Source organism: Ixodes scapularis, unplaced genomic scaffold (genome assembly GCF_016920785.2).
Source record: "Ixodes scapularis isolate PalLabHiFi unplaced genomic scaffold, ASM1692078v2 PGA_scaffold3__209_contigs__length_174095766, whole genome shotgun sequence".
Taxonomy (NCBI): domain Eukaryota; kingdom Metazoa; phylum Arthropoda; class Arachnida; order Ixodida; family Ixodidae; genus Ixodes; species Ixodes scapularis.
Genome location: NW_024609868.1, coordinates 50,370,859 through 50,387,216, shown reverse-complemented (window position 1 = coordinate 50,387,216; position 16,358 = coordinate 50,370,859). Strand labels below are relative to the sequence as shown.

General features: G+C 44.2%; 1 protein-coding gene across 1 annotated transcript in view; it reads right to left on the bottom strand.

The window, feature by feature from the left end:
• LOC120840358 (nose resistant to fluoxetine protein 6) overlaps positions 1-16,358 on the bottom strand; it is a 57,563-nt gene that overhangs the window by 22,263 nt on the left and 18,942 nt on the right. Inside the window, exons 2-4 of the mRNA XM_040210845.3 lie at positions 7,988-8,187; positions 5,675-5,780; positions 949-1,036 (exon numbers count right to left, since the gene is read on the bottom strand). Coding sequence (XP_040066779.3) covers positions 949-1,036; positions 5,675-5,780; positions 7,988-8,187 — 394 coding nt within the window. The remainder of the gene's footprint in view (positions 1-948; positions 1,037-5,674; positions 5,781-7,987; positions 8,188-16,358) is intronic.

Genomic DNA, 16,358 nt, shown 5'->3' with positions numbered 1-16,358 from the left:
GGGGCAAGCCATATCTTAATGTCAGTAACGTAACCAGATAGGGGGGATTATTGGGCTAGAGCTTCCCTCCCGGCCCGAAATGCACTCAATTTTTATAAATATGCATACCCCCTCCTTTTTTTCCTCTTCCTAAAATAAAATAAAAAGCAAATATTGGCGGTAATATCCCACCGCGCTGATGGTTTCTTAACAATAACGTTTAAGCGTTAATTGCACGTTTACTCGCAAGTCCTCATCCACTCCCCAGAGTAATGCGTTCGCCACTTCGTGTCCCAAACATCAAACTCCCAAACTAAAAACTCTATCCATTATTTATTTGAAAAACAATTGCTTATTGAGGCTTGAGTTGCGCAATTACTAACAGCAGTGCTATACGTAGTGTACCCCCCAGCTGCGTGACTTTCGCAGGAGTCACTCAATTGTTGCTGCGTTTTATCCTGCATGCACTCTACAAAAAAAAAAATATATATATATATATATATATGTACTTGCCGGTCTGTTTTCTCGCGTGGCACGTGATGGACCAATGACTCAATCCGAATACGGAGCACATCCAGAGAATAATCATTGCAGCGAAATCGTGCGCAGAACGAGCACGACGTTGACCTTGTACGATAATTCACCGTACGTTCTCCGTACATCGCAACGATTGGTTCACCGCCTAGTCCAAGGAAAACGACGAGGAGTGTACATTTTATTATTGGGTGGCGCAAGTCGATCAAAGCGAAAACGCTAGCGTGTACCAGTGTAGGACCAGGAAATGTTTACGGCTTACCTCATCTTTTACAGCTCAATACCCCGAATAGCTTTTGGGCTAATTTATATTTCTCTTCGTGACGTTCATCGAGTTAACTTGCGGGCGCTCGCTTAGCCATTGTCGGCACGACTCGCGCATTACGTAATCCCGGCTGGTTAGTCCGATCAAGGACCATATATGCTATCACTTACACGGCGGCCTTTTGGATGCGGTCCAGCAGAACGTCTCTCTGGACGTCGCAGAGAGGCACTGACGCGTTCACGCCGTACCTGCTCAGCGCTGTAACGGAGAAACAAAATGAATGCGAAAAAAGAGACAGATAGAGAGGCAAAGATAAAGAGAGAGAAAGAGAGAAAGAACAAAGTATTGCTTTAGGTCACACGTCAAGGCCACAGTGTGAAAAGTTTCTTCTATGAACTGTTTTTGAAAACGTGGTCGCCGACTCGAGAAACGCGCGGCGTGACAACTTCTGAGCATTTTATTATCACCTCGCAGCTAATGGGAGTGCGGAATGAGCTACGTATGTATGTATGTATGAGTTTATTTGAGACAGAACTTACAGAATGTCTCGGGGGACATGGCTAAAGGCACTTTGAAGTGCCTGACGAGGCCATGCCGCCCCTTTTGGCGACAGCTGTAGCAAAACAAAACAAGAGTGACATGCTTTAATAATAATAATAATAATAATAATCTTTATTCATATTTTGTATACATCCAAATCACTGCATATCGCATCTGGATCCTTAGCCAGCAAGGCTAGTTCTGGATCCATACAAATGTACCAATATGAGGCATGCGGTTCGGTCCTGGCACTCGTGCTTGTGCCTCACAAATAAAATGCATGTTTTACAACATTTCCAAATAATGCTTTTTTACAGTCAGTGCAAATGTTTTACTTTCTTTTATGTTTGTGCTTAATGAGTTCCAAATTTTTGTACCTACATACTGTATTAGACGTTGACCATAGGTATTGCTATAGGGCGGAGTATTGAAGTTATTTATGAGAACATTCCTCGTGACTCTACCTGATTGTACAAATATACGTGATGGGAGTGGTATATTATTTATTACAATATTATGCACCAGAATTACAGTTCTATAGTCTCTTAACACATGAAATGGCATTATTTGTTGTTTTTGAAATAAGGGAGCTGAATGGGTGTTGTAACTTGCATATTCTAGTATTCTCAATGCCCGCTTTTGCAGCGTTACTATCGGTTGTAGATAGCTTTGGTATGTAAAACCCCACGATACTACGCAATATTGTAAGTGACTATGAAAAATACTGTAATAAATCAATCTTAAAGTTTTCGATTTAAAGTATTGTCTGGCTTTAAGTAACGTGTAAACCGAATAGCCCAGTTTTTTACATAATGTTTCGATGTGCGGTTCACTGCTATACAATAAAAACAAACACAAAAAGAAGACAAATAACAAACAACCAGTGGTGTGCGAACAGAGGTGGGCCAATTATCTATTATATTACATTTTGCTTCAACAGATCTTAAAGAAAATACTTTTTTGTGTTATCACATGCATTTATCATTTAAGAAGTTTAGGACATATTTTTCGTTGTTTTATTCATCCGTAAATAAAATTTCTTTCCCACTTTTCTTATAATTAAGGGGTGACCTGGCGCTATTTAGAAAGTCTAAAATAGTTGGGTGTTGGTTCAAAAAATCTGGTATCTGAAAACTTAGCTTCTGAACTCCATAGTTCGTCCGTGAACGAGATTTCATTATTACATTTTGTCTTAAATTGTACGGCCCAATTTTCACGGGGTACTTTGCATGGAACAGCAATTTGTCAGTATGAAATTGCCGCCAAATCTCGAGGGACAGTTTATATTTGTGTAGATCTCTTAAGTTTAATATTTGGTATGGTCTAAATAAAGTGTGGTGTGGCATTCCTAAAAAAAATCGATGTTTCCAATTGCTCGTAATGCTTGCTTTTGTATAGATAAGAGACGATCTAAGTTTGTTTGGGACGTACTTGACCACACTAATAGACAATAACTTATACTGGAGTGTATGAGGGCTAAATAAATTTGACGTTTAGCTTTTTGGGGGAGATAATATCTTAATCTATTCAAAAGACCAACAGCTCGACAAAGATTTCCTATGAGCGATTCAATATGGGGTGTCCATGATAAGTTTTCGTGGAATAGAACTTCCAAGAATCGAATTGTTGAAGACTGCTGAATGAAAGAGTCCTGGAATTATAATTTAAAATTTGACGGTAGTGTCATTCCTTTCGGTTTAAATAGTAAGTACCTAGTTTTATATACGTTTAAACAAAGTTTATTTGATTTAAGCCACATGTCTAACCCCCTCAACCATTTTTTTGCCCTTCCAATGAGATCGTGTATGTTTACACCGGAGGAGAAAATATTTGTATCATCTGCATATAATACTATATTTGAACTACCATGTATGTTTACAATGTCATTGATATACAACAAAAATAGTATAGGTTCAAGAATAGATTCCTGAGGGACTTCATATCTGATGTGTTGAAGGTCTGACTTCACTCCGTTTATGGTTACATACTGTGTTCTGGACGCGAGATAGTTTTTGAATAATAATAACGCAACACCGCGGACTCCATAGAACTGAAGTTTCTTTAATAGTATGTCATGCTGAACGCAATCGAGTGTTTTTTTAAGGTCAAGGAATATGCCTGGCGTATATAATTTTTGTTCTACATTCTCAAGGATTTGTTCTTTTATTCCAAGCAGTGCAACTTCTGGTGACTTATTTTTCTGAAAACCGAATTGCTCCTTTACTAGAATATTATTAGAAGTCAAAAATTTAACAAGTCGTTTATTTTTAATATTTCCAACCACCTTCGAAAAAACTGAAAGCACAGAAATAGGTCTATAGCTGTTTAAATCATTAACTGATCCACCTTTGTGCATAACACCACACGCATCTCCTGGTGCTTATCAGGGTGTGTTTTTTACTCTAGTTCTTTGGTTATGCACTCTAGCAAACGTTTCTTGGGTTAAACGGATGCACATCGATCATTTTTGCATGTTTGAGCTCGTCATCTAACAGTAGGGGAATATCAACCTGTCAGGCAAGCGTGCAGTGACCTTGTATTTGCTTAAGTTATAAGAAAGCGGGAATCTAGATTCGATCCTTGAACTTGAAATTTGGAAGCCGATAAATGACCTCGAACAAGCCCGAACAAACATCGCAGCCTCTCGGTTTTTTCCCATGCACCGAAAATACCCGCTATTGTTTACCCTGCGAGCGCCAACGCGTGCCATCCGCCGCTGCTCAAGCGGCGGCGGAAGGTCGACACTTGACGAAGAAAGAGCTTCCCAGCGTTCCTCGTGGTATTGACCTTGGAGACACCCCCCGCTACGACGAGCGCTCCGCGAGAATCAACACATTCTCATAACCTCTGCTGTCACCCGCCCTGTTGACGATCCGAGATACCTCTACGGCTGCTCCTTATTTGTCTTCACGTGTTTTTTTTATTTTTTCTAGACACGCAAGTAAGACGTTTTTTATTTTATTTTTTATTTATCAGCCCCGGGATACCACAGAGCTTCTAAGGATGATCTGAAGGATCCTATAGGGTCTCCTCTGCCAGAAAAACAACTTTTCTTTCTTGGTGCAATTCGCACAGCGACGACGTTTGTTATGCTCCGTTCAGTGCTACGCACGCGCCGGGCGAATAAACCATTTCCCTTTCATCACCTGACACCTCTCTTTGCGTACGTAGTATGGGTGGGGACTGACGTGATTACGTAGTGAAGGATAGACGCATTGCTGGTCCAACAAGCACGTAGCTTCCACCTCACTGTCAGCTTGGGGCTGAAGAAGAGTGGGCCTCGTTTATGTCCTGTCCTCCCTTCGTCCTCGTATTTGCTGCGCACGCTCAAGTTTTTGGGGGCGAACGAAGTCTACACTCCGTTTGACCTTACGATGAACTGCAGAAGACGTAGCGAGCTAACGAAGCCGATTGAATACAGCCTGCCACGTGACTTTCGGGACGGGCCCAGCGACCGACGCGTGGTGCGCGTAATCACGTCATTCGCAGAGCTGGATTGGCTGGGATCGGCTGTAGCATCCATTGCGGTTTTTCTTAAGCTCAAACGGAGTTTATGTCGATCTTGACGCACACACGCTGCGCACCGTTCAAGTGTGAGTTGTATAGAGGCTTTGTTTGAAGGGACTGCGTCCTTCAGTCTCTTCAATACTCGAAGCCCTCCAGGGTGTGCATGGGCTTCGAGTGTTGCTCGTCGTTTGTTCTGGCACGTGGATACTCGACGTGAATGTTTTGTCCAGGCAAACATAAAGAGCAGACAGCAAGTGGAATCGTTTCAAGGCTCCCAATGGAAGTGGGTGTGTGCATGGCTATATACGCGTTTATTTTTCTTGGGATCAGGGTTGGGTGCGTGCGGACCACGAACTATCTCAAGTTCAGAATTTTCCGTTTTGGTGCCAGCAGCACACCCGTTATGGTTACGGCTCATACTTCCTAAGAAACACAGGGTGGGACGAGTCCCGAGAACATTATTATTGCTCAGCACCCAATCCGATTGCGGCATTAGCCGATAAGAACCCCAAAGAGCCCATCACGAAGAGAGAAACGTGAAAACGACAATAAACCACGTCCTTTGTTTCTTAAGCTCTCAGTGACTCTAATGACCTTTCACTTTGGGCCTTTTAAATAAAACATAAGCTGTGGAAGATGACACCATCCATAGCGTGTCCGTTTCATTGGACGGATTACGCGCACTCCCCGTCATAACTGCTCGGAATACTTGCACACGCGCGCAAGCTCTTGACGGGCAATTTATGTGCGAGACATTTTGCCATTGCGCGTCTCGTGTTTATCGAAAGTTTTTTTGTTTTTTTCTTTAGCGGTACGGGGTGTTTACGATTATAGTTAGCGAGCACTCACCCGACTTAATGAGAGCGTCGATGTCTTCCTTGGAACAGGCGGACGGGATGCAGATGCCCAACCGGAAGCCGGGGAACCAAATGGATTTCATAATTCGCGTGAGATTCTGCGAGAGAACCGCACCCGTGCAAAGCCAACGGTTAGAACCTTCCTCGCCCACCCTTGTGGGTGCATGTCTAAAGCTACTGCCGCCGTCGCATTGCTCAAACATCGTGACAAAAGACGCCGCGATGTTCGCTCCAGACGCCGAGGACAACATTATCTACGGACGGAACTCGGGCATGTTCTAAGCATGTTTGCTACATACATTCCTCTACTTAGAACATGTCTGCAAACAGTTTTTGCATGACTATGATGCGCTAACGTGCGGTGTGATAGTGGCTTAACTGAATGCGTTCTATTGTATCGTCGTGCACTCTAGCGGATGTCAGAACTCACGTATACCAGCCCGAAACACAGCACACTTCTTTTTTATATCTATCTAACACTACACCAGTTTGTAATTTGCGAGTGAGAGAAAATTTTAGCGCACCATGGTTATCTAAGCTTTTGTACCAAACGAGGTAAATATATACTAAAAAAATAAACATATTTAGTAAAATCATTCTAGAGATGTTTTGATCTCTAGCCAGAGCAAGTTTACATTGGGAAAAGCAAGCATTAAAGTGACGAACTTGTATAAATGTTTTATGCAGTGTCAGGAAGTACTTTTAACTACATTGTACTTAAAGTAGTGCTCCAATTAAGTTTATAGAACTTGCACTTTACTTGAAGTACGTTCTCTGAGTATGCACTTATACTTTACTTGAAGTATTTTTTTTTCTTCTACTTTTCGAGGAAAGTACAACTCCCGACTTCAAAGACATTCCCCAAATTCGGTTTGGTAAAATTCAGCTCTTTCAAGGACCACACGCTTGCGTCCTTGGCTTTTCAAGTACTAGACGCAGCTTCTGAGGTCAAATATAAAAATCCCCCCCCCCCCCCCCCCCCCCACACATACACCAAATATAAAAATGTTAAAAAAGGCGTATTTTTATGTGAAAAGGTGATATCGTCTTTGAAGGCGTTACCCGGTCATTTCTCTGAGTGGTGTAATGGCGGCTATAAGACCGATACAAATAAGTGCCTTATAAGTTTCCGAAAATTCCGAAAATAACTGATGCACCCCTGCTTATCCCTTAGCCAATGCATACCAGATAAAAAAAAATTGTGTAGAGGAATGAAATATTTTCTTAGAAGTATACGTGTACTTTACTTTGAAAGTACATTGTACTTATAGTACTTTACTTCAAGCACATTGCGCCCGCTGTACTTATTACATTACTTGAAGTACATAACCTCTCATTTACTTTGTACTTAGACCAACCCAACACTTGTTTTATAGACTCCCCAAAAATGGGGGATACAGCCTACAGACCTCGACAACTTGGGCCAGCGGCTACCGCTTAGAAATCACTGTAAAAATTCAAAATTAAAAAAAAAACAAAAAAAAAAAAACAAGCACAAGGAAAAAAATTCACAGGATATTTTAGTACAAGGAAGACGGAGTGAAAATCGGAAGAGAGCTATAAAAAAGAGGTGATGTATATGCGTATTCCACCGCCTTCAAGTAGAGACATGACACTTCCTGCTAGTTTGTGAAAGGCGGTTTCTCTGATAACTGTCTAGGGTGCATCACAACCATTTTTGGCTCCATATATTGATTGTATTTCTTATTAATCAGCGCGCCCGGCACATTTCTTGGGGCGACTTTTCTCCGATGGTTAACTCTTCCCCTTCTATATGTTTTTCTTCTTAACCTCCTGACAATTCATTTCAACTAATTCCTTCCGTCCATCAACTTTGAAGTGTCTTGATAATTAATGCGATACACACGTAAAAAGGCAGACATGTGAATGTAAAACTGGTGAAAGGTGGCCGAGACTCTGGGGCCAACACAAACACACAAACGTCCGTGTTTGTGTTGTCCCCTAAAGCCGGAGTCACACTGCTTATACATCACAGAAAAGACAGTCTGCATACAGATTCGAACGCTAGTCACCGTGAGATTCGTGCTTCGAATGCCGCATGGCAACGAGTTCAGGAAGAAACTTGACACGCGGCATTCGAACCACGGATATCGCGGTAACTGATGTGTGCAGACTATCTTTTTTGTACGATGTTAGAGCAGCACACCGATGTCTGTGTTTTTGTGCTGTCCTCTATATAACGCCCATGATCTCCGGTACCTTTGGCCGGGGCCGAAATGTGCATGCGACCTAGAGCGCGAACCGTCTAATTGTTATTCCCTGGTGGTGCGCGAACTGAACTCACCCTGCGGCTGCTGCGCAGGAAGGCGACGGGCTTGCTGGTGTCGATGTTGGGCTTGAGGAAGAGGGAGCAGTACTGGCCGCGGAAACTCTCGTCGCCCCAGGCGTCCTGGGCGCGCACCTCCAGGCACTGGTCGAAGGACCCGAAGTCCGTGATGGTGCCCTCGAAGATGCCGGCCGGGGGACGGCCCATGGCGTCCACCACTGCGCCCGAAGAACACAGGGACCATGCATACACGGTGTTCACCAAACAAATGTTCAATGTTCTTCTTTCGCTGCAAAAATAAACTACGCATCGCCAAAAGCTCATTCTCCGCCCAGGTGAAACGCCAGCGGTCCGAACCAGATGCAAAAGTTTCAGAGCTAACCGTTATCTCATTCACAAGTCATAGGTAATTTTCTGAAGATTGAAATAGGAAAATGGGGCCCGTTTTCGGCAACTGGCGCCACTCAGCTTCGTGTATTCGAGAGCTCCGTCGGTCGCCATTTTCTCATTTTTCCCAATAAGATAACGCTCAGTTCTGAAACTTTGGAATCTGGTTCTGACCGCTATAGCGTTACACATGGGCGGAGAACGAGCGTTCGGCGATGCGCAGTTTATTTTTGCGGTGACAATAACCCTGTACATTTATTTATTTATTTTTTATCATTATTTTTTTTTTTGGTACACGGGCCTCAGAAGCGTCAAAGAAACAGGGGAGGGATCACGCTCCCCAGATTGCTCTACTACTGGCGACATGCGCGACAGAAAGCGTCTTTGTTGTCAGCATTCACAAATGGCCGAACGCTCAGACGTCTTTATGTGGGTTATATTTTCTTTCAACGACGGGAATAAAAACAATGTCAGGCTGTCAACTATTGTGGTGTAGGTTTAAGAACGCGATGACTCCAAGCTTCCGTCGTGCTTTTTTACACGCAACATCAAACTTGTAGCTCGCAACGGATGATAAGTATGTCAGGATTACAGCTCGTGACGTCACGGCGAACGGAAGCCACGAACGGAAGCCATAGGAGGGCGCCACCGAAACATCTCGTCGCCGACTGGATAAGAACGGCAGGGAGGGCAGAGATGTCACGCCTGCAGCGCGAGCCTCCTGCATTCGGTAACACTTCGTCGTCTCGGAGTCTCGTGATCTTCGAGCCAAAGCACGGCGAAAGGCACGCAGCACGTGCTGGAGGCCCCCTGCCGTTTTCCTCTTGCTCTTTGAAATGGCTGGAGCGAGAAAGCGATCGCCCCCTTCCATGTTCCGACGCCACTGGCCATGTACACACGCGGCAGTGCAGTGTGTGGTGTGGCAGCATGAGAATTGCACGGAGAGGATCGGCGCAACTTCGCCACGCAGCACGATCCATTCGAGTGCATCATAATGTGTGACTTGCACCAACATGGCATCAGAAGGGCTATGTTGCACGTTTTGGACTCCCAGGAGACTAGGGAGAAGGAAGTGACGTCAACAACGCTCTTTGGATGTTGATTGGTGGAGTCGCTGATGACAGCATCTGCTAAGATACGTTCATTCTCACCTACGTCACGTCCTTCCCCCTAGTCTCCTGGGAGTCCAAAACGTGCAACATAGCCCCCCATTGTTGCTAAGCGGGCACCTTTGGCAGCGTAGACTGCACACCACCGAATATACGTGTCTCGGTAAGAATAAGTTGGAATGACAACCAGCATTTTGCGATGACGATCTGGCGGCCATAACCATGCGTGCGACTGCTGAGCGCGTGCTGATGGCGAGCCTCCACAGTTATTTTGTAACGTGCCTTCCACACCATCAAGATTGAAGGTCCTATCAGCCGAATAATGTGCGCTCGTTCTGAGGAGTGTCGGCCACGGTGGAAGGCGCCGGCCCATCAAGCGCCCTGGGCAAACTCCGACCGTGGTGCCCCCCCCCCCCCCCTCCCCCCGCCCCTCCCTCTTTATACGCCCCTGGCTATCGACATCACGCTGCTAGTAAGCATGTGAGTATGGGCCACGGTGCTATAGAAAGTATTCACTAGACGCCATATTTGTGGGTGCTGTTTAGAGCGCATGCTCAGAACGAGCTCACACTAATAGGCTTCTAAGACCGGCAATCTTGATGGTGCGGAATGCACAGTGCAAAAGAACTGTGGAAGCTCGCCACCAGCACGCGCTCAGCATTCGCGCACACAGCTATGGCCGCCAGTGAATACTCCTTATAGACCTTTCCAATGTTTACAAATCCACAGCTCAGCGTGCGATCTCCACAGCTCAGCACGCGCGTGTGCGTCGCTTCGGAAAGCGAGCAAATCACGCGCGATACGCACGAACACTGAAAATGAAACCGCCCAGCAGCCCTTTTCTGGAAAGGTCTATAGCCCAACACGAGCATTTTGTCAGATGAGAACCGCATTCTAAAAACGAACAACAATCAAGCTACAAAAAAAAAAAAAAAAAAAAAAGATTCAAAAGGGAGGCGCGGCGGCGCCCTCCATTCGATGACGCCCCGCGACCGCCCAGGTCGCGCACCCCTAGAGAAGGCCCTGTTTCTGAGCATGCGCTTTCAACAGCACCCTCAAATATGACATCAAAAAAAGTTGCAAATTGGGTTATGGGGATATTTATACAGCGTGTAGTTGGTCAGCCATTAAAGTTGCGACGAGCCACTCGCTGTAGATTAGCAATTTAGCAAGTGCGGTACAACCGCTAGCCTCGGGTCTTTAGCGTGAACCACGCAGCAGTGATACACGCAGCAGTGATACACGGCCGCACGCCGGTACGATGCTCATCCAGATCGAAACGGGCAGGCGTGGGGCTCGAACCCAGGATCCCTGGGTTCTGCAGCGCGAGCTTTCGCTCCACGCGCGTCGAGCTGGGTGTGCGCTTTATCCCACTCAGCCACCGATCCCTCAATATGGCATCCAGTAAATACTTCCTACGGACGATTGCAAGCAAGACAACTGACCGTCGCCATGTGTGTGCCCGTGTGGAAAAGCTCGTGCAATTTCAAGCTTGCCAAAGGTTTGTTCACGCGCACGCTGCACGTGCTTGTATGCATGGAGCACCAGTCGGGACTCCATTTGCGAGAAAAAAAAAAAGGAAAGAGAATGGCGCCACTTTCACGCTTACGTGCGCTAGATGACATTGCAGAAATATCAGCGCCCAGAGGTGCGCAAGAGTTTTTGCCGCTGTTTTCTACATTTTTGGCACATTATCGATCATGCATGCATCAGATTATCATCGCGCAAGGCTGACCGTTTTTTATACGTTTTGCTAAAACAAAAGTCAGAACTGCCCGGTGGGTATTGAACTAGCACCAGTACACTTCGATCTTGGCCATAAGGACTCGACTGGATGCCACAACAGTGATACAAAAGATTCTTCGAATAAATGGACGACGGTGACTCCACCTCTTCTCATACGCGCAGCTCGACGACCTCGAGAAGAAATCTGGACATCACGATCTACTCTGGCAGGTGAGTATACTTCCCCATTTCCAATGTAAATGTGAGGATTTTGTGTCTACATAATTCAGATCATAGCTTGCAATGACTTGACTGGGTGTGTCCGCCTGATTGTTATTAACTGGGAACGCTCTATTTCCTTGATTTTGTTGGTTTTGCACCGTAGAAGTGTTACTCCAAAGCTAGCAGTGATTAGGAATATCCGTTTATACCGGAACGCAGAGGCGTACCTAAGGGGGATGGCGTCCATGGCAAGTATTTTTCGCAACTGTGATGATAATGATGATGATGATATTTTGTTTTAGGAAAATCACGCTTGTCCACGAACACGGACTGGCCGTGTTTCAACACATCTATTCCACTCAATTCTTTAAAAAAAAAAAAGTTATATCGGTTACACCAAAACAGCCCTCTTTAAATTTTCACCTCTTCAATTGTCCACTTCTGAACGGAATTCTTTTCCTGGTAATACTGTAATTATTCAGGAATCATCTAGCTTGCGTGCTGTTTGCAGCTTCCATTAGCACATAGCAGCATGCGAGTTCTTTATTAATTGTTTTGAATTTGTTGTATTGTATTTTCATTTTTTATGTAAAGCCCAGTGGGCGCTTAAAGGGTATATCAAATGCAATGCAATGAAATGAAATTCTATCGTAGTGAACACACACGGAAGAAAAATATCAAACAAGATAAGCTCCTGTCAAGTCACCTCATAGTCCTCGCTTGGCGCCCAGATTTTGTGTCAAAATTAAAGAGAAAAAAAAGTTGACACTTAAAAACTCACTTGGTTCTAAATATATTTCAAACACACACAAGTGAAAAAGAAGATGGGCATGTGAACAGTTCGATTAATTGCACAGACTCTTAGATAAAGTTATAAACGTCAGTAGATAATTGCTGTTTTGGATTCTGACATTTAATGATTATTCACAGAACCAGTGTGAAAGAGAAATTAATACATCGTGGCACTGCATAAAATCTACAACATAACGCTTTTTGCTTCGCAGAAGCGAATTGGCCTACAACTCCATCAAAGTCAATTTTCTCAGTTTTTTTATCTTTCTACAGACAGGAGACCGAGATCTGAAAGTCTGTCCTGACTCATGGAAGGTCACACACACGAAGGTATTGATTTCGACTTGCTGAACGACCACTCACAGCGAGCGATCAACTGATATGGTTAGCAGTACCTAAGAGGCGATGCGAAAACTCGGGAAGACGCATTCATCCCCGTACTGGACAACAAATTGTGAAGGTGTTCTTCAGGTCTTGAAACTTCCAGGCCAGTCCGCTTTGAGCGCAATAATCTGCAGTCTAACATCTTTTCATACAGATCATATGCGTCGACGTCACAGTCCTAGAAATCTCTGAAACTTCTTGTTGGCACTGTAGCGCAGTCCGTCAAAATCCAGAAAAAAATCCAAACTTGGCGTCCGTGTCCTGTGGGCGAGCGAACCTCTCGTCGATTTGAAGACGGTCGTGTGTGTATATTTCATGAACATCTCCATGTCCTGCTTGACCGTTAAGCCGTCCTTTCTCGATTTTTACAGAAGCATTTATTTATTTTTTTTGTCTTGGATGCCTTTCAACTTAGATGTCCCACTCATCGCAGATACGAAGCCATTCATCAAGCCATTTAATTGCTTACCAGCGATTTCGGTTGTGATGAATGTTTTGCTTTTTGGAGCACCGCAAGCAATGCTGCTGTTCTTGGCCTTCCTTGACTATGCATTTCCGCCGTTTTTGCACCACATTTTGCACAAAGCTTCTCAAAACAGCGCAGGAGTCTTCCTATACTTCGGGGTGGTGCCAGCATTCGCAAACATGGATATGCCCTTGGAAGAGAAAAATCCCTGCCCCTATGTAAAAATGTAAAAAAAAAAAAAAAAAAACAGTAAAGCAGTGCTTCCGAAACTGTGGGTGCGGCGAATTCAGTGAAGGTCGCAAAACAATTCGAAAACCTTAAGAAAAAGAAAAAAAAATTCAAGCATGTGTTTTCTGCTGTGACGTCGATAAAAACGAACTACAGGTCGCAGCTCAACATCAAACCGGAACTGATATAGTCCGTTGCAACTTAAGAAGGTAGGGCGAGGGTAAGACGGGCCGGGGAGGAGGAAGCAGACTGAACGCTAAAGAAAGGAAGAAGTTTCTCCCTCTCTTCTCCAGCGCTCCGTTTGCTTCCTCCTCCCCAAACCGTCTTACCCTCGCCCTACCTTCTTGAGTTGCAACGGACTATAGTTGTTGTTTCCAAACTCCACCCTCGTTTTAGAAAATTGTGGACTAACAAACAAGCTGCCTTTAGACTTTGGCCAATCATCCCTGTTGGCATGCGTTTTTCTTTTTCTGTTTTGCAATGGTTGCTTGTCCAGCTGATTCACTATGAGTATATCAACTAGAACATAAATTTCACTGTCAATTTTGTGTATTACCGCTCATGCCCTAAAAAAAAAAATTGTGGCATCGCGAAATGCAGAGTTTGGGAAGCCCTGTAGTAGAGAGAGAGAGAGAGAGAGAGAGGTCTGAGACAGACTTGTACGTAATCCGTTACAAGTAACGAAATTACTTGTAATCCCTTACATTTATCAGTAATTTTGTAACGGAATAATTACATATTTTCTAGAGTAATTTTAAAGTAATTCCCTTACATTTTTGACGTAACGGATTCCTTGTAATCCGTTACATTTTTTTGTCAGAACCAACCCCCCCCCCCCCCCCCCCCCCCATCCCGCCCCCATTCTAAATAAAGATTTTTTTTTTTTTTTGTAAAGTCGATCGCCGTGACACTGTCACGCGAATCGACTAGCGTAAAGGGAGGCTTGGCACTCTTCAGTTCCTTAAAGCCTTTTTTTGCAACACCAAGCCCCTGAATCTATCCTTTTTTTGGACCCTAACATCAATGTCAAAAAAATCCAAATAAACAATTCACGAAACGAAAAAAAAAAAAAGGGGGGGGGGACAAGTTATTTTCGCTTTTTTTTAGTCCCTTTGTCTTTTCTTTGCAATCGAAGACGGGGAGAGGAGGACACCAAGTGATTGTGCGCCTCTTAAAGGAGCTCGAGGCGGTAAGTGCACTGAAAAGAATTAACAATGTCCTTCTCGGATATAGTGACTACAACCATTTTCATAATGTTACCGCAGGAGACAACGCTCCGTCTACCCTACCCTTTTTGTGAGTCAACTTTTTGCGAGCATTTAGATTATGGTAACAGTCTTCCTTTCTTCTTCTTCCTGTTTTGCCCTAGAAGGACGCATCTTATCTCAAGCAGATATTTTTACAAATGAAACATAATGGTGGCTGACGTAGACTTGATATTCTGGGCTTGAGAAGAGGGTGAAATTCGTGAGTGGGGCCATTGCGCGGCTTATTTAGTACTCTATCCTTTGCTGCCCGTGGTCCAACAGACGTCTATCTGGAGAACACCGGAGTAAACTGCAGTCGGTTCGTGCTCTGTGCGTTTTTGAACGGCACCAAGAAAGGTACACACGGCGAACGTGCGTTTACATTTCCCTGTTTTAACCGACGTTCTAGTTAATTGTTGTTATGAGTGTCCTTCTTTTTCTTTTATAACTTATATTTATATACTGGAAACTTTTTTTTATTCACCAACGTCTCAAGTGAGGCTCGAACTGTTCAGAACCAAAGGAAGAAGAATATCGAGCCAAACCTTATTTATTATTTAATTATCGCCTTACTGTTACAACTATGTTTTGCTATTGATGACTTCTACAGCTTCGCGATTTAGAGAATGGAGAATTTTAGTAGATCGGTCCGATGACTCCGATAACGATATCCGATACTTCGCCGCCGTCTTTGCGTATGCATCATATCGTTATCGTGTACCGTTATCGCGGGTATGGGAGGTATCGGAAGGTTCTACTAAATCTCTCAAATAGCAGGCAACCGCTGCAACGACGAAGCTTTGCTCTACATTCGCGAGGAAAATAGTACTTCCCTTGCTTCGCTGAAAAAGCTCAATGCAGAGCATGAAGCATTCGTGAGGAACAATATGACACTCCCATCCAGTGCCTCAGTTCAAATTGTGTTCAGCGTAGCAGTCGACATATTGAGTAAGAGATAATGCAAATATGTCTGACGAGACATATAAGAGCCAGCTGTTGCTCAAAATACTCAAGGTCATTAAAAGGAACAGGTGGCAAGAAGAACTTGAATAACCCTCTTCCCTTTGTTTCTTACTTGATAACAATAATGTTAAAAGTAACGCCACGACAGTAACGGATTACTTTTTCAAGTAACGGTCAGTTACTTTCATGGGAGGGTAATTGTAATTGTAATAAATTACAATTTAGCCTTGAGTAATTGTAAATGTAATTCCTTACTATTTTTCAGTAACGTGTACAAGTCTGGTCTGAGAGCCCCTTAGGCTGACTATCTTCTGGTTTTGCGCCCTGGCAAGAGCGCTCTATGTCCGATCCTAACTAAGGGCTCCTCCTCGGCTACTTGTCGGCCCGACGATTAGTGACTTTAACAAAATTAAGTTACTAGGAGATCAGTTCGTTGGATATACGCCAATCCATGGTTTCTGAGACGGTAGATTCGCTGGGGCCATTATTGATGCGGGCAGAGCGGAGAACGTCCGCATGCACTACCATACATACTATACCGAAGGCGTCATGACCAGAGTGTACACCGACACGTATACGTGCCGTCCATTCGGTCATCGATTTCTGCTTCTTTTTTTTTTTTTACCCTTTACTTTCTCACAAAAAAAGGAAAAAAAGAAAGAAGTTTGTTTCGAAACAGTCGCTCGAGCGGTGATCTCTGATTCGTGGCACGAATTCTTTTCTGGTATCCAGAGGCATATGCGCCGGCCCTCGAGCTTCTTTATTATTTCCGAGTTGCATAACTGTAACCCGTCTAGCCATGCAGTTTATGGCGACCTTGTCTGTGGCACCATTGCCCCTTCCGCGTTGGTACACTTTGGCGAGTG